The 21502-nt window shown below is 31.4% G+C and overlaps 1 protein-coding gene and 14 non-coding genes across 15 annotated transcripts; all 15 read right to left on the bottom strand.

Moving 5' to 3' along the window:
• Positions 1 to 6711: 6711 nt before the first annotated feature.
• On the bottom strand, positions 6712 to 11141 carry LOC131594746 (probable flavin-containing monooxygenase 1). The gene is made up of 6 exons (XM_058866944.1): positions 10619 to 11141; positions 8738 to 8975; positions 8476 to 8651; positions 8039 to 8397; positions 7444 to 7778; positions 6712 to 6998 (listed from the first exon to the last, which is right to left on the bottom strand). The coding sequence occupies exons 1-6, from the start codon at positions 11054 to 11056 to the stop codon at positions 6877 to 6879; spliced, it is 1668 nt and encodes a 555-aa protein (XP_058722927.1). The 5' UTR covers positions 11057 to 11141; the 3' UTR covers positions 6712 to 6876.
• A 4700-nt stretch (positions 11142 to 15841) lies between these two features.
• LOC131600720 (5S ribosomal RNA) lies at positions 15842 to 15960 on the bottom strand. The gene has a single exon (XR_009283334.1). It is a non-coding gene; the product is annotated as a 5S ribosomal RNA (ribosomal RNA).
• A 160-nt stretch (positions 15961 to 16120) lies between these two features.
• Positions 16121 to 16239, bottom strand: LOC131600752 (5S ribosomal RNA). The gene has a single exon (XR_009283364.1). It is a non-coding gene; the product is annotated as a 5S ribosomal RNA (ribosomal RNA).
• Positions 16240 to 16400: 161 nt separating this feature from the next.
• Positions 16401 to 16519, bottom strand: LOC131600722 (5S ribosomal RNA). Its single transcript, XR_009283335.1, has one exon. It is a non-coding gene; the product is annotated as a 5S ribosomal RNA (ribosomal RNA).
• A 429-nt stretch (positions 16520 to 16948) lies between these two features.
• On the bottom strand, positions 16949 to 17067 carry LOC131600751 (5S ribosomal RNA). Its single transcript, XR_009283363.1, has one exon. It is a non-coding gene; the product is annotated as a 5S ribosomal RNA (ribosomal RNA).
• A 431-nt stretch (positions 17068 to 17498) lies between these two features.
• On the bottom strand, positions 17499 to 17617 carry LOC131600749 (5S ribosomal RNA). Its single transcript, XR_009283361.1, has one exon. It is a non-coding gene; the product is annotated as a 5S ribosomal RNA (ribosomal RNA).
• A 160-nt stretch (positions 17618 to 17777) lies between these two features.
• On the bottom strand, positions 17778 to 17896 carry LOC131600747 (5S ribosomal RNA). Its single transcript, XR_009283360.1, has one exon. It is a non-coding gene; the product is annotated as a 5S ribosomal RNA (ribosomal RNA).
• A 160-nt stretch (positions 17897 to 18056) lies between these two features.
• Positions 18057 to 18175, bottom strand: LOC131600746 (5S ribosomal RNA). The gene has a single exon (XR_009283359.1). It is a non-coding gene; the product is annotated as a 5S ribosomal RNA (ribosomal RNA).
• Positions 18176 to 18335: 160 nt separating this feature from the next.
• On the bottom strand, positions 18336 to 18454 carry LOC131600743 (5S ribosomal RNA). Its single transcript, XR_009283356.1, has one exon. It is a non-coding gene; the product is annotated as a 5S ribosomal RNA (ribosomal RNA).
• A 164-nt stretch (positions 18455 to 18618) lies between these two features.
• Positions 18619 to 18737, bottom strand: LOC131600744 (5S ribosomal RNA). Its single transcript, XR_009283357.1, has one exon. It is a non-coding gene; the product is annotated as a 5S ribosomal RNA (ribosomal RNA).
• Positions 18738 to 18897: 160 nt separating this feature from the next.
• LOC131600733 (5S ribosomal RNA) lies at positions 18898 to 19015 on the bottom strand. The gene has a single exon (XR_009283346.1). It is a non-coding gene; the product is annotated as a 5S ribosomal RNA (ribosomal RNA).
• Positions 19016 to 19175: 160 nt separating this feature from the next.
• On the bottom strand, positions 19176 to 19294 carry LOC131600735 (5S ribosomal RNA). The gene has a single exon (XR_009283348.1). It is a non-coding gene; the product is annotated as a 5S ribosomal RNA (ribosomal RNA).
• A 429-nt stretch (positions 19295 to 19723) lies between these two features.
• LOC131600725 (5S ribosomal RNA) lies at positions 19724 to 19842 on the bottom strand. Its single transcript, XR_009283338.1, has one exon. It is a non-coding gene; the product is annotated as a 5S ribosomal RNA (ribosomal RNA).
• A 160-nt stretch (positions 19843 to 20002) lies between these two features.
• LOC131600734 (5S ribosomal RNA) lies at positions 20003 to 20121 on the bottom strand. The gene has a single exon (XR_009283347.1). It is a non-coding gene; the product is annotated as a 5S ribosomal RNA (ribosomal RNA).
• A 161-nt stretch (positions 20122 to 20282) lies between these two features.
• LOC131600741 (5S ribosomal RNA) lies at positions 20283 to 20401 on the bottom strand. Its single transcript, XR_009283354.1, has one exon. It is a non-coding gene; the product is annotated as a 5S ribosomal RNA (ribosomal RNA).
• Between the last annotated feature and the right edge of the window lie 1101 nt (positions 20402 to 21502).

Here is a 21502-nt window from a genome sequence, read left to right as displayed (position 1 = left end):
ACTAATTATAGCTATTACACTTGGACTATTGGGAGGAAAGGTGGTTCTTACTCTTTTGTTAGGCTTGACATATTCATTTGTAATCAAAATTGTAGAGATAATTGGAATACAGTCAATTGCTCCTCTTTGATCAAGAATCGCTCAGACTATTACCTTATTCTTATCCATTGTGATCAAGGTAAGTTTGATTCTTCAGGACATCCAAATTTATGAAGTCTTAAATTCTAGATGATAGATGCAACCAAATGATTGTTGATAATTGGAATACTAGTGTGGTTGGTTGCCCTATGTTTGTTTTATTTGCTCAGTTGAGATCTCTTATACCTATTCTTAAGAAATAGAAAAAATAAATACATGAAAATGTTCATCTTAAAGTAACTCAAGCTACTAATGAAGTTAACATGATACAAAATTTGATTAATGGTGCAGGTTACAATGATGATCTTGGGTTGGAGGAAAAACTGCTCAAAATTTTTTAGATAAGACATTGCATATGCAGGACCAGTTTTTGAGGCACAAGGTAAGGATTAAGTGGTTTAAGGATAAATATATAAATACAAAGTTTTTGCACAACATAATCAAAATGAGTATGCTAGTAACAAAATCACCAGACTAAGGCACATAAAGATTTTTTTTAGATAAGGGCATTGAATTAAATAACTTTGTAATTAACTTCTACAAAAATTTGTTTAACTCAAAAAATTATTGCAGTTACACTAATATGGTGGAGAGAACTTTCCCAAAAATTATAACTCATGTGAATAATGAATACTACTTCGTACCATTTTATAAGCAAAAATCCAATATTTCACACTTATTAAGAAAGTTTACATTTTTTTTTATCTTTTTTGAAATATGTTTTATACGAAGATGTAAAAACAATTTTTATTGTTTGTTGTTTATGGAAAAAATGAGAGAGAAATCAAATTAAATGTGATTTGCATTTTATTTTACCTTGTAAAACATGAATTTTTTAGAATAAAATGGTTAGATGAAATAAAGTTGTTGTTTTTTTGCTTATAATTTGTAACATGAAAAATAAGTATTTTTTTGCTTATAAGTTGATACGAAGAGAGTATCTCACTAGAATGTAGTGCTTATATGAATGATAGTTCTTCTCTAAACCCTGGTGGGTTTGGGAGATTTTTTTTTCAAACCTAATGGGACATATTACGGACTGATGTGATCAATTCAGTGAATCAATACTTTGAATAAGGTTGGATCCTTCCTAATATTAAATCAATCAATGTGACTTTGATACCTAAAAAATGTGGGGTAGATTCTATAGAGTATTATAGACCTCTGCTCTTGCAAATTTTCAATTCAAAATCATTAGTGAAATTATTGTAGACATGTTTAAGTAATTTACCATCTCATTCAAGAATAAGGTTATAACTCTAGTTAACACATAGGTCCAACTAAATATAAGCTTTATGGTGGAGGCACTTTTCGATCTAGGCTGAGGCACATCTATAATATAAGAAAATAAATGGTTGTGGAAATAATACCCTTGTTTGATTTTTTGCCACCACATTAAAATTGTGGTTATTTAGTCTTTGCACAATAAAATTCTTAATTTTATTATTAAAATAATACAACTCTCATATTTTATCAAACTTACCAAATCTCTCTCCATTCTCTATTTTTTTTCTCTTTCATCACTTTGTCACTTCTTTCTTCCACAAAAAAATTTATTATTAATCTATATATTTTTATATACGAAAAATGATATTTATGATTGAAATATTTTTTATTCAAAAATGGTATACGGGAAAAATTAAATAAAAAAATCTATTATTGATCTAAATATTTTTATATACAAAAATTTAATATTCATCCAAATATTTTTGTAAATGATACATAAACAAAAATAACATTTGTTTATGGAAAAAATCTATTATTTACGAAAAATGGTATTTATGATCCAAATATTTTTTATTAAAAAACGGTATACGGAAAAAAATCTACTATTTATCTAAATATTTTTATATACGAAATTTACTATTTATCCAAATATTTTTGTAAATGATACCTAAACAAAAATGAAGTTCATATACGGGAAAAAAATCTATTATTGATCTAAATATTTTTATAAACAAAAAATGTTATTTATGATTCAAATATTTTTTATTAAAAAATGGAATAAGGCAAGAAATTATTATTGATCTAAATATTTTTAAATACAAAAAATTAATATTGATCTAAATATATTTGTAAATGATACCTATACAAAAATAATATTTGTATACGGAAAAAATCAATTATTTACGAAAAATGGTATTTATGATCCAAAAAGTTTTATTCAAAAACGGTATACCGGGAAAATTCTACTATTGATCTAAATATATTTTATATACGAAATTTACTATTGATCCAAATATTTTTGTAAGCGATACCTAAACAAAAATGAACTTTGTATACGGAAATAAAATTTATTATTGATCTTAATATTTTTATATAGAAGAAGTGGTATTTATGATAAAATATTTTTGATACAATAATGGTATACCGGAAAAAATCTATTATTGATCTAAATATTTTTATATACGAAAATTTAATATTGATCCAAATATTTTTGTAAAAGATACCTAAACAAAAATAATATTTGTATATGGAAAAAAATATATTCTTTACAAAAAGTGGCATTTATGATCCAAAAATTTTTATTCAAAAATGGTATACGGGAAAATATTTACTATTGATCTAAATATTTACATATATGAAATTTACTATTGATCCAAATATTTTTGTAAATGATACCTAAAAAAAATGAACTCTGTATACGGGAAAAAAATTTACTATTGATCTAAATATTTTTATATACGAGAAGTGGTATTTATGATCAAATATTTTTGATCCAAAAATGGTATACTTGAAAAAATCTATTATTGATCAAAATATTTTTATATACGAAAATTTAATATTTATTCAAATATTTTTTTCAATGATACCTAAACAAAAATAATATTTGTATACGGAAAAAAAAATCTATTATTTACGAAAAATGGTATTCATGATCCAAATATTTTTTATTCAAAAATAGTATACGGGAAAAAATATACTATTGATCTAAATATTTTTATATACAAAATTTACTATTGGTCCAAATATTTTTGTAAATGATACCTAAACAAAAATGAACTCTGTATACGGGAAAATATTTATTATTAATCTAAATATTTTTATATACGAGAAATGGTATTTATGATCTAATATTTTTGATCAAAAAATGGTACACAGGAAAAAATCTATTATTGATTTAAATATTTTTATATATGAAATAATCAATTATTAATCTAAATATTTTTTTTATATAACATTTTATTTAAAATAAATGATGTATCCAAATGCGCGTAATAGAATAGAACTCATGCGTATGCCACAGGTTTGTTACTAGTTACATATATGCTTGGATTTACTTTGGGACAAACACCATTTAATTATCATGGATTTCCTATATTCAAAGGCAATCCTAAAACTCGCCATCTTCATATCATATCATATAGAGTATTGGCTAAGATCACTACTTGGAATTGACACCTTCTTTATGATAGATAAGGTTCAATTGGCTCAGTCAATCATACAAGGCATGCTTTTGTATATCTTAGGATTTATGAATGAACATTCAATCTTCTTAACAAATTATATTCTTGCATTTGAAATTTTATATGGATAGATAAGCAAAGAATTGATTACTACATCTTATAATGTTATTTTATCACCTTTGTTTGAAGGAGGTTTTGGTCTAAGAGGTATCAAGACAATAAACAATGTTGATTGTTTATCTATTTGTTGGATGTTATTAACTATCAATAATCAATAATCTTCTATGCTTATTACTCGATACTTCACACCCAAAAAGCTAATCATGCATCATACTTCTTCTTCAATATAGCCTGACATTAAGCACTTTTTTTTTCTAAAAGACACTATTTCAATTTTAATTTATAATAGCACCAAATTAATAGCACTTTCTAATAAAACGGTATTAAAAATTTGACACTGATACATTTAATAGCGCTTTATTTTCGGGCGCTATTATAGATATTGTCCTAAAATATCGCTCTTCTTAAAATGCTATTATATGGTCCTGACAAAACTTAAACTAATGGATTAATAGCGTTTATATAAAGCGACATCATAACTTATTTTTATTTAAATTATATTAAAAAGAGTAATCCTATTCATACATCCAATTATTACACCAATACTTACACCCAAAAATACTTTATAGTAGTCACTAAATATGGTTAATGCAGTGTAAAAACTTGATTAATTCAGTAATGAAGTTGGTTAATGCAATATCTAGGTATTAAAAATAATTCTGAATTAAAAAAGGAAATTTCTTTACCCACCTCCCTCTTTTCTTGGCCACCTCCGGTGAAAAACCCAAAATACCCTCACTTCGGAAATGCATTTCCGAAACGCTTATTTTTTTTTTCAAAATTTGTCTTATTTCGGAAATGCACTTCCGAAAATACGAAAAAAAGGTGTTTTCGGAGATGCATTTCCGAAAACACCCCTTTTTTGGATTTTCGGAAATGCATTTCCGAAAACACCTTTTTTTTGGGAGGGGGGTGTCTTCGGATATACACTTCCAAATTTTTTTTGGGAGGGGGGTGTCTTCGGATATACACTTCCGAAATATTCCAAGATCAAATTGGTCTTGGAATGTTTCGGATATACACTTCCGAAAGAATTCAATAATTATTAAAAAATTAAAATCAAGGTGAATCAATACAATTAATAGGTAAAAAATCAAGGTGAATCAATACAATTAATAGGTATAAAATTTCCTAAACAATTTTAAAGTTAAAAATTATTTTACTAACTTATATAAATCAAAAACATCTTAATTTCATAAGTAAATTTTGAATTATTTAAAATTAAATATAATATAAATATAAATATAATATATATATATATATATATATATATATATATATATATATATATATATATATATTATAAATTAAAACACTCATTGTTTTAATTTTTATAATTATTATATAAATGTATAAATATATTTATAATGAATATATAATAATTGTTATATAAATATATAATAATTTTTATAAATATATAATAATTATTATAATTATTATATAAATATATAAATTAAAACACTCATTTTTTTTAATTATTTTTGTAAATATATAAATATATAATAATTATTATAAATATATAAATATATAAATAAACAATTATAACTCATTTTGTAAGTGAAATTATTTTAATTTTTTTAATTAAAATTATTTTAAATTTTAAAATATGAATCAAAATAGAAATATGTAATAATTATTATTCATAATTCATAAATTATATCAAAATATATAATTATTATTATTCATTACTCATAAATTATATCAAATTTATGATAATTGAATTAATTAATATCCAAAAATTAATTTTTGGGATTTTTTTATATTTTTTTTGTTGGTTCGGAGATGCATCTCCGAGTCAAAATCCCAATTTTTGGGATTTTTTCGAAAATGCACTTCCGAAGTCTGGAAAAATTTAGAAAAAAAAAAATTTTCGGAAATGCATTTTCGAAGCGGGGTAAAATGGGGTTTTCGCTGGGGGTGACCCCCATAGGGAGGTGGGTAAAGAAAAAATATTAAAAAATAGTGTAACTTTAATAATTGAGTTGAAAATTTTTTGACCAAAAAAAAAAGTTGAAACATATTTTCTCTTCATGGTTCACCATGTTCTCATAAACAAATGTTCTCATAAAACCCTTTCCCTTCTTCTTGCCTTATCGTTCACCATTCTTGAACATTTTGTTGACCCTAGAAACCTAACGACTTTTTAATGAATGACTTTTGGGATGTTCACACTGTAATTAATTTAGAGAAAGTTGTGAGTACAAAAACTACTAATACCCTTAAACTTCTTATAATCACAAATAAGAAAGGTGGAAAGATGTCTTACATATCGGTGTTAGTTTGGTTCCTTACAGTTATGACACTCGCCCTTGCATGCAATCCAAATCATGAACTTGCAAGGCCACGACCCATTGACCCTATCATCGGTTACCAACCACCAACCACTGGTCTCAATTACAATCCTCCCAACCAACAACAACGACTTGTTCGAAGAAAGCTGAGCCAGATACCCGATTTGTCACCTGTAGTTCCTAGCATTGGCATCCCAGGAGAACAACATTTAAATCCTAAAATCCCAAAAAGGCCGGTTCGACCGCCTCCTACGTTGTAACAATATATAACTCAAATCTTATGATTTTGTTATTTTGTGTGGATATTTAATGAAGCAACGGAATGAAATGAATTATAATATTTTTATTTTTATTGAAAATTATTATATTGTGTACCATTAGAAGTTTAGAACATATTATCTTTTACTAAATCATTAAAAAAACATATTTTATATAAACTCTATTCTCGTTTTTCTTTTTCTTTTTTTTTTTATTTACTCACTAATAACCAATGAAAGTTTAATTATTCTAGTGTTGAATGGATATAATTTAAGCACATACACATTAATTTTATTGGAAGACTAATATGAAGATATAGAAAATGATGATGGATGAGAGAGGAAAAAATTTTAACTAAATTTTTACTCAATTGAAAAACAGTTACAATGAATATTAACTACTTTATGACAAAGCAAAAATCTTATATATAATAAATCCATAGCGGGTCAACTAATTAAAGTCTAACACACAACCCAAACAAACTAATAGATGTGAAATTACACTTCAACACCATCCCTTAATTCACATTCAGAGCTAAAATTAACAACACCAATTTCATTCATCAAATTGATGAAGTGTTCAGTTTTTACAATTTTAATCAGCACATTTGCAAGTTATCTATGAGTGCTACAGTGCACAATTTCTAGCACTCCATTTTGAATTTAATTCCTCGAATAATGAAATTTTGTGTAAATGTGCTTGCTTCTCCCATGCAGCAATGGATTCTTGGCAAGACTTATAAATAACTTGACAATCATTAGCTTCTCATCTTGATCTTCAGATCCTGCAACAAGTTCACCAACCAAACAACTTGACAAGCAGTCAAGGTACCAACAATATATTCAGCTTCAAATTCCAATCTCTGGGAGATTGCTTCAATCCATGCAAGCATTATCAACTATTGCATGCTATAACATAATTTGACACATCATATACAACTTTGACATCAACATGTAAACAGACTTTGACAACATTCTCAATCTCTGTCGAACAAAGAAGCTTTCTATGTCGAGATAATAGAATTCCTTCCAATATCTCATACATTTTATTATAAAAGATCATTTTATTAAAAAGTGAACAATGTCTTAAACAACAAATAAATATAGCAACAAAAGGAGTAGCATGTAAGTGTCTATAAATGAAAAATAGAATAAGTATTAAACATTGGAAGCATAACGACAAATACACCTAAAGGAACATTCGGAAAAAAAATCATTTTCTAACAAGACCTGTATAATCTGTAGGTCCATAAGGTTCAAATAGCTCTGCAAAATGATTCTTCTTTCTTCTGGGGTTACATTTCATGTCTTTGCACAATTGATCATTATACCATATCCCACAATTAACAATGCATGATCTCCAATAAAATCTTCCAGCATATTGCTTCATGTTTTCTTCCCATAATTTGACATCCTTTTCCATCTCTTTAATGCTTGGCAATTCAATATTTTCATCTAAAAAATGTGATAGCCACTGACATCTCATTTCGTCAGAAACAATATTTGATATGCTCTCAGCGTATCCTATTATTGCCAATTGTGGAATTCGAGGATGGATTATTTTCCTGAAATCGCAAAACATGTATTAATTTTGGAGAACTGAAATACAGACACAAACTCAAACACGATACGACATTGACATGTTGACATCACTATTAATTTTAAAAAATGAATAAATTGAATGTAATCCCAAATTATATAGCATGTATGTCTCAGACGCAAACGTGTATGTGTCAGACACAGACATAGACACAATTTTTTAAAGGTGTCAGTGTCAGTGTTGATGAGCCTAAAACGAAATGAAAATTTATCAAACTTTACTGACCTGTAAAGGGGAACTGATGATCTTTCTGACCTGCTAATGTAATTTTGGAATACTGGAGATTTGAATATGTTTCTAAGTTTTTGGTCACCTTTATATCCTGTGGCAAAAATAACTAAATCTGTTTTTATAGGCTTAGCATCTCCATCAATAATCAAAGCTTCATTGCAGAAGCTAAAGCTTTGTGATTTCTTTATCACAATGGATCCTTCTTTCACTTTGTCAAAAAAGAACTCAGGAAGCACCCCAATTTGACATGCAGAGATTTCTTGAAGAAAACTATGATTAGGTACTAGTCCATACTCTTTCAGTGGCAATTTCCATTTCAAATATGTTTCAACAAGTTTTGAAATTCCCCATCTCTGAAAAAATCACGAGTGCAACTATATAAGATACGAAAATCTACATGTAAAAAGTATTGGTTGTAAAATGTATCATACCAATGGTAAAAGTATAGTGGCGAGAAGGAAAAGAATAGAGTTTTCTCCAGGCTTGTGAACTAAAAGTTCTGCAAAACGGTTGAAATAGAAATATCCAATACTAATACTCCAAATGTTGAAATCTTGTAAAAACCAATGCGCGTTTCTACGAATAATCGTACAAGGATGGGTGACTCCTATAAAAATTAAACGACATGAAGATGTGACGCACAACAAGTAAATATAACTTCATATGAAAAAGTATAAAGAATTACATTCTCACCATTTGCATTTGCGCATTCAGCGGCTATATCAAGAGCTGATTTTCCAGAGCCTATAACTGTAACACTCTTGTTTTTTATCAATTCAGCAGCAACATCATTGTCCAAGGAAGAGTAGTCCATAGAATGCATAACTTTACCCTTAAAATTTTCTGGACCTTTTCCAAGAGGGAACTCAGGAATGTTTGGAAAACCACTATATTTACCAATGCAAAGAATAACAAACTCGGCCTTGTGCACCTATGTTTACCAATAGAATGTTTGTTATCCATATTATTAAAGAATTTTTAAGTTCACTCCCAAAGAGACTAAGATTAAGTAACTTTGATGATCGATAATTTTGATAGTTTTCTCTCGTAATTTCTCTTAATCAATTCCTCTCACTTATCAAAATGAGAGTTATGTAGACCGTAGTAGTAAAGCCACTCAATCATGTCCTCTTCCAAAGCACTTCGGGTGTTCTTTTTTTTGTCTAAAACTTTTTTGTCATTACCAAAAATAAAAAATGTAGTAGAAAGAATAAATTTCTTATGGACAAACCAAATGGTCATTTTGAAGTTTAAGTGTTAACGCGAGCATATGCAATTTTTATTTAGTATATTATAAATGAATTGTTGTGTTGGTAGTTTAAAATAAATCTTAAATTCATTTTTTCAAAATAATTCTTAAAATAAGGATAAATAGTTGTAACACATATCATATTTAAGTTTATGCCATGAGATTTGCAAATTAAACTTTAAATTCAACAATAAGCTATACATTGTAGTATTATTTGTTATACATGATACGATAAAAAACGGTCTATAATATATAATTTTTTAAAATAAAAATAAAATAGAATTATTTTGTAAATATTATATTAAATATTTATATTAACATTTATTTTATTTCATCTTAACAATTAAAAATTATAACAAAATAAATATAAATTTTTATTTAATAAAATTGGTGAATGTATATTAAATTTATTAAATAATTGTTAATATAATATATTTTCGTATTTTTTAAGGTTTGAACTTAAGATCTCTATAACATATTGTAGGAGTAGTCGGTCAAGTTTAACGTGTTCTAGGACCACAAGAGAGGGAGACAACACGTCCCAACCCAAAATCTTAAATTGTTAGGTAAATGAGTCATCTATCTTATAAATCCAACATTCTACCCATTCATAGGTAATATGAAACTTTAACCACTCACACTTACACCTAACGTAACTCACTTCAAATAAATTCGTAAAATAAATAATATGAGTTGGCCAGTCTGAAATTATTAAAGGGTTTTTATACGCTTATTCGATGCTGGCTCACGATTGTACACGGGCATTTTGCGGGTCTAAACAAAATAAATAATTTTTTTATAAAAAATTAAATAGTTATACCAAAATTTATTTATTTTTAAATAAAAAAACTGTAAGTAAAAATATTATTCACAAATTTTTTGTAAAATACTTTAAAATAATTTTAATATATACTTACAATCATTTAGTATTTATATGCTCGATAGTTATATTTTTGCTAATAAAATTTATCTTGGATAAAATTGTAATGAATAAAAGTATAATTAATTTTAAAAATAACGTTTAAATGGATTAGGAACAAACTCTCGAATTAGTGGATTTAACCCGCATAACCTACTATCTAAATGTTCAAACTTAGACGTGTTAAAAAAAGAAATTAAATTTAAAACTAACCTCTACAATATTAACATCAATAATAACATGTGTGCATTCTATCTTTCTTCTTTAAATTATTTTGTACTAAATAACACTAATCCGCGTGTGCCACATATTACTTGACCAAACAAGAACAAAATATGAAATTAACAAAGTAAATAAATAAATAAGAGTAGTACAAAATCTTCAACCATTACTATTGTATACATACCTCTGTTGAAAAATTCTTAGTATCTTCCACCGTAATATGCCATTTTCCTTTAGATCCAAAAGGAGTTCCATCACCATTCCACAACTCCCATGACTTCATTTCTTCATCAGACTCTCCAACATAATCAATATCAATGACTTTAGAGTTGAATCTTATATAAGGAACAATAGAAAAATGTTGAGCATAGGAGTTAAGATAGTCCAGCACTTGCTGACTACTTGGACAATCTTCTTTCACAGAAGAATCCCATGGAAAATCTGAAAACTGGTAAGCTTGTTTGGGGTTTTGAAGTTTGGTAGATTCAATAGTATGTCTCCATACTCCTCCAATGCCATCATCAGCTTCATACACAACTGGATTGTAACCAATCTTTAGAACATATTTGCAAGCAAGTAATCCACTGATTCCTGCTCCAATAATTGCAACCCTTTTTTCCATTTTTAGATGATAACACTAATTGATTGCTATGGCTATTTTCTGCTCTGTCGAACTGTGATAGAAGCAGATGATAATGTTTTTAAATAAATGCATTGAACCATGGATCAGAACCATAAATTTTTTTTTTGTCTTCTTGTATTAAAATGTTTGCTTTAAGATGATCTGTATCAATATGTGTCCTATTGTTTTAATGTATCTCTAACTTTCTAGCCTCTTCTGTCAAAAAGATAAAACTTTTCAGTCTCATCATGCTTTCAAAAAAGTTAAAGTTACTAAATTCGGGGTCAGTATTTTCTCTTTTTCTATTTACAGTCTCATCATTTAAGATTTATTTTTTCAGTTCATTAGGATTGTCTTTTTTTATTGATAAAATGTTAAGTATTTCTTTTTAAAATATTTCAATATAATTGAAAAAGAGTTATTTGATAAACATGATAGGCTTGAAAAGATTAAATTGGAGAATTTATGTTCTCAATATTCAAGTTTTTTTTTTAAATTTCACAATTAACTAACTTTTCAAAAATATTACGAAAATGACTAAAAATTGAAAACAAAAACACATTGTCGTCAGGCTCAATGGCGACAACACTATATTTTGGACCAAGTCGCCAGACCCAGTGGTGAATTCTCTTGAAATTGGGCCAAGTCGCCACCCTGGGTGGCGATAACATTCAAATATAATTTTTTTCTTATAAATACAAGCCCATTCCTCCACTAAAATTCACTCATTTCTTCACCAATTTTCTCATTTTCTCTGCACATTCTTGTTCATGACTCCCATAAGGCCATCGTCATGTCAACGAACATCATCCAAGCGTCCCGATCCTGAACCGGTTTACCTAAGAAGGGATGGCCATGTTGTTTTCTCTCTTGTCAAATCCCCATGCCGGTTAAATTTTGGAACATTCATTCCTTTGACCAACTCAAGAGGACTCTGATGTCTTTTTTAGAGGGGGAGTACAAACCCCGTGAAGTCATCAGAAGGATCCAAAGGGTTAGAACAAGGACCTCGTCTGAGACCGGAGAAAAGGAACATTGGTGGGATGACGTGGAAGGCGACGTTGATTCCGTTCTAATGATGCATGGATCAGATGACATTGTTTTGTCTGTTGTAATTTCTTAGATTTTAATCGTTTGTTGTGTTATTGTTTAAGTCTTTCTGTTGTTGTTTTAATCATTGATTTTAATTGAAATTTTTGTTCGTATTATTGTTTATGTCGTTTGAAATTCTGGGATAACAGATCCAGATGTCGTGAAAGATGTTGAGACATGTGATCTGTCAAAAACAATCAGCAAAGAATATCCACAGAATTATGCCAAACTGAAAGAAAAAAGACCCCAGAAATTGTTGACCTTGTTCGGTGAAATCACACCTACTCCGGGGGGCATACCAATCCAAGAATGAAGTCTATTATCAGGAGTATTAATTCGGAGCTAAACTAGTCCCAAGCTTACAACCCCTCACTTAATCCCTACCCAATGACCCTTCTACCTAGGTCCTCCATAGATATGGAACATCCTCATCCCACTTTCAATCATCGCAATGATGTTGTATAGTTCTCCAGCCCCTGGAGCTGTAGCAACGACTCAATATCCAATTCATTCTAATCACGAAGATAAAATAGTTTGGATTTGGGCCTTCAATCGCAACATATTTGTTGTTACAATACAGCAGTATCTTCTGCTACAATTAAGGTATTCAATCTGATAGTTTCCGAAAATATCTCTATAATTAGAAACTATATAATTTTCAAATATTCTGATTTGATTCTTCTGAATGATTCCTCAAATCTTCTGATTGATTCTTCAGACCTGTTAAATAATATCACGCCTTTATTTACTATGCACAATATTCGTGAGTATTATGCATTCTTCTGTATTAATTAAATCACGTAGATTTAATTAAAAATCTTTACTTCAGCTCAGGCATGATGTCGTAACATCCCATGTGACATAACATGTTACATACTTTCAGTGGGACTCTTAGTTGTACTTGTTGTTCTTATACATTTATACATAGTGATCCTTTTATTTGTTTTACAAAAATTAAGCCAACTTGATAACCAGAGAACTAACAATCTCCCCCTTTGGAAAAAATTTTGCTAAAACAAATAAATTATAGATTACACATAAACATTACATAAAAACATGTAGAACAGTACTTCTGATGGACAGTGGCTGCAACAATTGTTGAATGGAACTAATTTCAAGACATCTCGTTCAGCATAATTTCCTTTGGTCCAGCTTCAGATCAAGAATACCATCTTCGGATTGATCTCTCCCTCCAGCTTTTCTTCCAATGATTCAATGCAGCACAGGCCTTAACAACTACAGCATCATTCTTAATGCTAAGAAGGTTTGGAGTTTAATATGTGAATACTCTCCCTTAACGTTAGAATCCTTATGTGTTACAAAGAGATGATCTACCCTTGTGGTGGTGGAGAAAGAGGACCATGTACACTGACAAACCTCTCAAGTAGAACATCATTCATTCTCTTTGTAACTCAGAACACAAGTCACAATTGTGTTCGCTAACTCATATCACAAGTCACAACAAAAACTCTTCGGAAGATGACACACCTTCTTCTTTGACATGTTCTGCAATGGAAAATCAAGTTCCGAATTTATTTGAATTAAACCCAGACTCTTCTCCCCCTTTTGGCCAAAAATTTACAAAGAAGTCCCTCAAAGTGCCATAGATGGATGTGGCTCACCCACACGCAAATGAATCCCATGTTTGTTATGAACTCAAAACTCAAATATGATAGTAGCAAGAAGAACCCTCTATAAATAGTTGAACCCGAGCCTCAAGGTTAGCGATCTTCGAGCAATTTTCAAAGGTCTTGGTCAAAAGAAATGCTATACTAGGAAAACTCCCGTCCTTTCAATGTATGCGTTGAATACCTTTTCTGAATCTTGATTGATCTCTGCTGAAAAGGAATAAGTCTTGATGCATGCATCTGGACAGTTATTTTGCATCTATCTAACACGTGTGTGGTCTTATCAACTCAACTCTATTGTTAGTTACTCAGCAAACATGTCTGATATAGTATCTTATGGATTTTATGGGAGTATCTGTTTCATGAATCTTAAAAGAAATTGACACAGCTTTTGAGCAAAAATAATAAAAACCCCAAGAAACATCGAATAAGTCGAAGTTTCTTCCCGAAGAAAATTACCCTAGGAATCTAGAGTAAGTCTAAGATTCCCACAAAGAAAATGTAGGTTAAGATCAAGACATACTAGAAGAACCACAACATTTGTTTTTCTTGACAAGCACACATGAAGCTCGACTCATGACCAGAGCACTTGCTTCCTAAAGATGCAGTCCACATCTAGAAACCAACAACATGATATTCTCCCCCTGCCACGGGTAATTGATGCTATTCTGATGTAAATGAGCACTACATTGAATCAGCTTCTTGCAAGAAGAGTAGATACAACCACCTACATATGCAAGTTACCTTGTAGAACTCATTTCCTCCGTTTGTGCATCCGACAGAAAGTACCCAAAGTAGTGAAGTTATTAAAAGTAGTCACGAATTGCTAAATCATCATACTATTGATTAGAGTCTTCAAATATCAACACCTATCATGATGTAAAGACATTATTTAGGACATGAATAACTTATCTTCAAAGTCAGTCACAACACCTTTTGTGAACCGGTATATAAAAAGGAAAATTGCTGAAGCGCTTTAGATAAACACTAAGTCTCCCGTAAAAGGTCTTAGTCTCAGGCATATGCATATTCAAATGATAAATTCTCAGCTCCTAACAGAGTATTTATCCTTTAGTCATACCTTGCTCATATGAGTGTGGTTGATACTTTGTTGACAGTTTTCTATACCTTGTTCTACTCAAGCTGAATCAGAAACAAGCTCTCATAACATACACTTCCACACTATTGCAGACTGTCCAGTAGATACTTCACACGGTCTCCTAGTGATCATCCTCGAGTTCTGACTTTGTGATTATTGGGCAACTAATAACCTTCTGTACCTATAAAAGAGATTCCTTCTATAAGATAACTGGAACAAACACTCCCCCTTTCTCTAGAGAGAGACTGATTTATTCATCCAAGACAATACTCCAGTTTTACAGACACCTATCAACCCTCGGATTTGGGTTGACAGTTTGATACAGCAACAAGATTTAAATGTTCTCATAGACTTAATCAGAGAATCAAGTTTAAGTAAACAACCTCTATTTTGTTGAAGAATCACATCTGCAGCATATTTTTGAGGAAAAATAAATCCTCAAAACCATGATATTAAGACATTGTGTCTCACACCTCTTCAGAGATCTTAGTAGATTGAGACAAGACACACACCAGTCTGAGTCACCTCCTCTAAATAGTAGTAGATATAATTAAATTATTTAAAAAATTAAATAATTTAAATAATATCTCTCGATTCAATGATTGAATTTATTTAGTTTATAATTCACAAAGAATTATTAAAAATGTGATTGATTTTGTGGAAGAGGTTTGGATCGATGGAAAAAAATTACAATACGGTTGATGGAGGATATGGAGGTTGGGTTAGCGGAGGATGCATATTTGGTGGAATAAGAGGATGAAGTTCCTTCGGAACATCCAGAGTTTAGTGTTGGTATGATCGCACATGTTACCCTTTGCGCTTTAATTGTATATATTTGATTTCTTTCACTTCTTAGCGGCATAATGCATATAATTAACTCTAAAATATATATTTTCTCTTACTTTCTCCGATTCTTTTACGCCGATTAACAAAAATAAAAAAATAACATTTAAAAATCCGCAAAAAGAGGTGCAACACAAGGACTTCCCAGGAGGTCACCCATCCTAGTACTACTCTCGCCCAAGCACGCTTAACTGCGGAGTTCTGATGGGATCCGGTGCATTAGTGCTGGTATGATCACACCTGTTACCCTTTGCGCTTTAATTGTATATATTTGATTTCTTTCACTTCCTAGCGGCATAATGCATATAATTAACTCTAAAATATTTGTTTTCTCTAACTTTCTCCGATTCTTTTACGCCGATTAACAAAAATAAAACAATAACATTTAAAAATCTGAAAAAAGAGGTGGAACACAAGGACTTCCCAGGAGGTGACCCATGCTAGTACTAGTCTCGCCCAAGCAAGCTTAACTGCGGAATTCTGATGCGATCCGGTGCATTAGTGCTGGTATGATCGCACCTGTTACCCTTTGCGCTTTAATTGTATATATTTGATTTCTTTAACTTCTTAGCGCCATAATGCATATAATTAACTCTAAAAATATTTGTTTTCTCTTACTTTCTCCGATTCTTTTACGCCGATTAACAAAAATAAAAAAATAACATTTAAAAATCCGCAAAAAGAGGTGCAACACAAGGACTTCCCAGGAGGTCACCCATCCTAGTACTACTCTCGCCCAAGCACGCTTAACTACGGAGTTCTGATGGGATCCGGTGCATTAGTGCTGGTATGATCGCACCAGTTACCCTTTGCGCTTTAATTGTATATATTTGATTTCTTTCACTTCTTAGCGGCATAATGCATATAATTAACTCTAAAATATTTGTTTTCTCTTTCTTTCTCCGATTCTTTTATGCCTATTAACAAAAATAAAAGAATAACATTTAAAAATCCGCAAAAAGAGGTGCAACACAAGGACTTCCTAGGAGGTCACCCATCTCTCTCCCAAGCACGCTTAACTGCAGAGTTCTGATGGGATTCGGTGCATTAATGCTGGTTTGTTGGCACCTGTAACCCTTTGCGCTTTAATTGTATATATTTGATTTCTTTCACTTCTTAGCGGCATAATGCATATAATTAACTCTAAAATAATTGTTTTCTCTTACTTTCTCCGATTCTTTTACGCCGATTATCAAAAATAAAAAAATAACATTTAAAAATCCGCAAAAAGAGGTGCAACACAAGGACTTCCCAGAAGGTCATCCATCCTAGTACTACTCTTACCCAAGCACGCTTAACTGCGGGGTTCTGATGGGATCAGGTGCATTAGTGCTGGTATGATCACACCGGTTACCCTTTGCGCTTTAATTGTATATATTTGATTTAGTTCACTTCTTAGCTGCATAATGCATATAATTAACTCTAAAATATTTGTTTTCTCTTACTTTCTCCGATTCTTTTATACCGATTAACAAAAATAAAAAAAATAACATTTAAAAATTCACAAAAAGAGGTGCAACACAAGGACTTCCCAGGAGGTCACCCATCTCTCTCCCAAGCACGCTTAACTGCAGAGTTCTGATGGGATCCGGTGCATTAATGCTGGTTTGATGGCACCTGTAACCCTTTGCGCTTTAATTGTATATATTTGATTTCTTTCACTTCTTAGCGGCATAAGGCATATCATTAACTCTAAAATAATTGTTTTCTCTTACTTTCTCCGATTCTTTTACGCCGATTAACAAAAATAAAAAAAATAACATTTAAAAATCCGCAAAAAGAGGTGCAACACAAGGACTTCCCAGGAGGTCACCCATCCTAGTAATACTCTCGCCCACGCACGCTTAACTGCGGGGTTATGATGGGATCCGGTGCATTAGTGCTGGTATGATCGCACCTGTTACCCTTTGCGCTTTAATTGTATATATTTGATTTCTTTCACTTCTTAGCGGCATAATGCATATAATTAACTCTAAAATATTTGTTTTCTCTTACTTTCTCCGATTCTTTTATGCCTATTAACATAAATAAAAAAATGACATTTAAAAATCTGCAAAAAGAGGTGCAACACATGGACTTCCCAAGAGGTCACCCATCCTAGTACTACTCTCGCCAAAGCACGCTTAACTGCAAAGTTCTGATGGGATCCGGTGCGTTGGGGCTGGTATGATCGCACCTGTAACCCTTTGCGCATTAATTGTATATATTTGATTTCTTTAAATTCTTAGCGGCATAATGCATATAATTAACTCTAAAATATTTGTTTTCTCTTACTTTCTCCGATTCTTTTACGCCGATTAACAAAAATAAAAAAATAACATTTAAAAATCCGCAAAAAGAGGTGCAACACAAGGACTTCCCAGGAGGTCACCCATCCTAGAACTACTCCCGCCCAAGCACGCTTAACTGCAAAGTTATGATGGGATCCGGTGCATTAGTGCTGGTATGATCGCACCTGTTACCCTTTGCGCTTTAATTGTATATATTTGATTTCTTTCACTTCTTAGCGGCATAATGCATATAATTAACTCTAAAATATTTGTTTTCTCTTACTTTCTCCGATTCTTTTATGCCTATTAACATAAATAAAAAAATAACATTTAAAAATCTGCAAAAAGAGGTGCAACACAAGGACTTCCCAGGAGGTCACCCATCCTAGTACTACTCTCGCCAAAGCACGCTTAGCTGCAAAGTTCTGATGGGATCTGGTGCATTGGTGCTGGTATGATCGCACCTGTTACCCTTTGCGCTTTAATTGTATATATTTGATTTCTTTAAATTCTTAGCGGCTTAATGCATATAATTAATTAACTCTAAAATATTTGTTTTCTCTTACTTTCTCCGATTCTTTTACGCCGATTAACAAAAATAAAAAAATAACATTTAAAAATCCGCAAAAAGAGGTGCAACACAAGGACTACCCGGGAGGCCACCCATCCTAGTACTACTCTCGCCCAAGCACGCTTAACCGCGGAGTTCTAATGGGATCCGGTGCATTAGTGCTGGTATGATCGCACCTGTTACCCTTTGCGCTTTAATTGTATATATTTGATTTCTTTCACTTCTTAGCGGCATAATACATATAATTAACTCTAAAATATTTGTTTTCTCTTACTTTCTCCGATTCTTTTATGCAGATTAACAAAAATAAAAAAATAACATTTAAAAATCCGCAAAAAGAGGTGCAACACAAGGCTTCCCAGGAGGCCACCCATCCTAGTACTACTCTCGCCCAAGCACGCTTAACTGCGGAGTTCTGATGGGATCCGTTGCATTAGTGCTGGTATGATCGCACCTGTTACCCTTTGCGCTTTAATTGTATATATTTCATTTCTTACACTTCTTAGCGGCATAATGCATATAATTAACTCTAAAATATTTGTTTTCTCTTACTTTCTCCGATTCTTTTACGCCGATTAACAAAAATAAAAAAATAACATTTAAAAATCCGCAAAAAGAGGTGCAACACAAGGACTTCCCAGGAGGTCACCCATCCTAGAACTACTCTCGCCCAAGCACGCTTAACTGCAAAGTTCTGATGGGATCCGGTGCATTAGTGCTGGTATGATCGCACCTGTTACCCTTTGCGCTTTAATTGTATATATTTGATTTCTTTAACTTCTTAGCGGCATAATGCATATAATTAACTCTAAAATATTTGTTTTCTCTTACTTTCTCCGATTCTTTTACGCCGATTAACAAAAATAAAAAAAATAACATTTAAAAATCCGCAAAAAGAGGTGCTACACAAGGACTTCCTAGGAGGTCACCCATCTCTCTCCCAAGCACGCTTAACTGCAGAGTTCTGATGGGATCCGGTGCATTAATGTTGGTTTGTTGGCACCTGTAACCCTTTGCGCTTTAATAGTATATATTTGATTTCTTTAACTTCTTAGCGGCATAATGCATATAATTAACTCTAAAATATTTGTTTTCTCTTACTTTCTCCGATTCTTTTACGCCGATTAACAAAAATAAAAAATAACATTTAAAAATCCGCAAAAAGAGGTGCAACACAAGGACTTCCCAGGAGGCCACCCATCCTAGTACTACTCTCGCCCAAGCACGCTTAACCGCGGAGTTCTGATGGGATCCGGTGCATTAGTGCTGGTATGATCGCACCTGTTACCCTTTGCGCTTTAATTGTATATATTTGATTTCTCTCACTTCATAGCGGCATAATGCATATAATTAACTCTAAAATATTTGTTTTCTCTTACTTTCTCCGATTCTTTTATGCCGATTAACAAAAATAAAAAAATAACATTTAAAAATCCGCAAAAAGAGGTGCAACACAAGGACTTCCCAGGAGGTCACCCATCCTAGTACTACTCTCGCCCAAGCACGCTTAACTGCGGAGTTCTAATGTGATCCGTTGCATTAGTGCTGGTATGATCGCACATGTTACCCTTTGCGCTTTAATTGTATATATTTGATTTCTTTCACTTCTTAGCGGCATAATGCATATAATTAACTCTAAAATATTTGTTTTCTCTTACTTTCTCCGATTCTTTTATGCCTATTAACATAAATAAAAAAAATAACATTTAAAAATCTGCAAAAAGAGGTGCAACACAAGGACTTCCCAAGAGGTCACCCATCCTAGTACTACTCTCGCCAAAGCACGCTTAACTGCAAAGTTCTGATGGGATCTGGTGCATTGGTGCTGGTATGATCGCACCTGTTACCCTTTGCGCTTTAATTGTATATATTTGATTTCTTTAAATTCTTAGCGGCTTAATGCATATAATTAACTCTAAAATATTTGTTTTCTCTTACTTTCTCTGATTCTTTTACGCCGATTAACAAAAATAAAAAAATAACATTTAAAAATCCGCAAAAAGAGGTGCAACACAAGGACTACCCAGGAGGCCACCTGTAACACCCCAAATCTACCCGGTAATTATAATAAAAATCAGAGTATAAATTGCAAACAACATTCATTTGAGGTATCACATATTCGTCATTCAAAAACAATTATGGCTTAATTGCCTTCATATAGATACATAGCACGTAACTTAAAACGGACAATTAAATCATTATTAAAAATCACTTTGTTTAAATTCAATAATTAACTCGCAGCGGAATCAACAAACTTCATAACTATTCAAATCAAGTCGTAGCATCATTGCACGGTAACTTTAAGTTACAATTTAAACCAAAACCATATAAAAATTTAGCAAAAGAATTAATAAGTAAAACAATCGTTTTATCCCCCCGAGTGCTACGTATCAGAGCAAGACACCAACTCGACTAACAGCAACTAAAGACTTCATAAAATCACTTCAAAACTTCCACCGCTATCTTGAGTACCTGTCAATTTCCCATGGTAGGGAAACATCATTCAGAAAGGGTGAGATATCTACCAATATAAACAAACGCATGATAAACAATATATTAGAATTTAATCATACGAAATTATCACGTTACAGCTTTCAGACTACATTTATAATAACAATTAACCTGAACAGTTATAATTAACAAAAATCAATAACGACAACATATTAATAGTTATAACAACTATTTCTCATCTTCCAGACAATACTTGTCACAACACGTCATTAGTATAACAATTTATAATTACAACTCCACATTATCACAATTTAACAACAACTCAAGTCACATCACAATTAAATCACACTCATGCCACATACAATGAGACTCTACAACTGCACATGCATGTGGTACCCAGGGCTTCAGCCCCCATCGCCAATTGCCAGTTAAACAGAGGCATCAAGGCATAAGCCTTCGTCACTAATTTGCCAATCCAGGCCGTCGCCAAAA

The sequence above is a fragment of the Vicia villosa genome, linkage group LG4, assembly GCF_029867415.1.
Source record: "Vicia villosa cultivar HV-30 ecotype Madison, WI linkage group LG4, Vvil1.0, whole genome shotgun sequence".
Lineage (NCBI taxonomy): Eukaryota > Viridiplantae > Streptophyta > Magnoliopsida > Fabales > Fabaceae > Vicia > Vicia villosa.
The sequence above is the reverse complement of the archived record's forward strand: the minus strand, read 5'-3'. Positions and strand labels throughout refer to the sequence as shown.

What these genes read in the sequence shown, in the direction of transcription:
- LOC131594746 (XM_058866944.1), bottom strand. Translation starts at nt 11,056, where the DNA reads ATGGAAAAAAGGGTTGCAATTATTGGAGCAGGAATCAGTGGATTACTT. An exon ending in TGAATGCGCAAATGCAAATG is followed by an intron (nt 8,652 to 8,737) that starts GTGAGAATGTAA and finishes TAATTTTTATAG; the next exon opens with GAGTCACCCATCCTTGTACG. An exon ending in TCATCAGTTCCCCTTTACAG is followed by an intron (nt 7,779 to 8,038) that starts GTCAGTAAAGTT and finishes TTGCGATTTCAG; the next exon opens with GAAAATAATCCATCCTCGAA.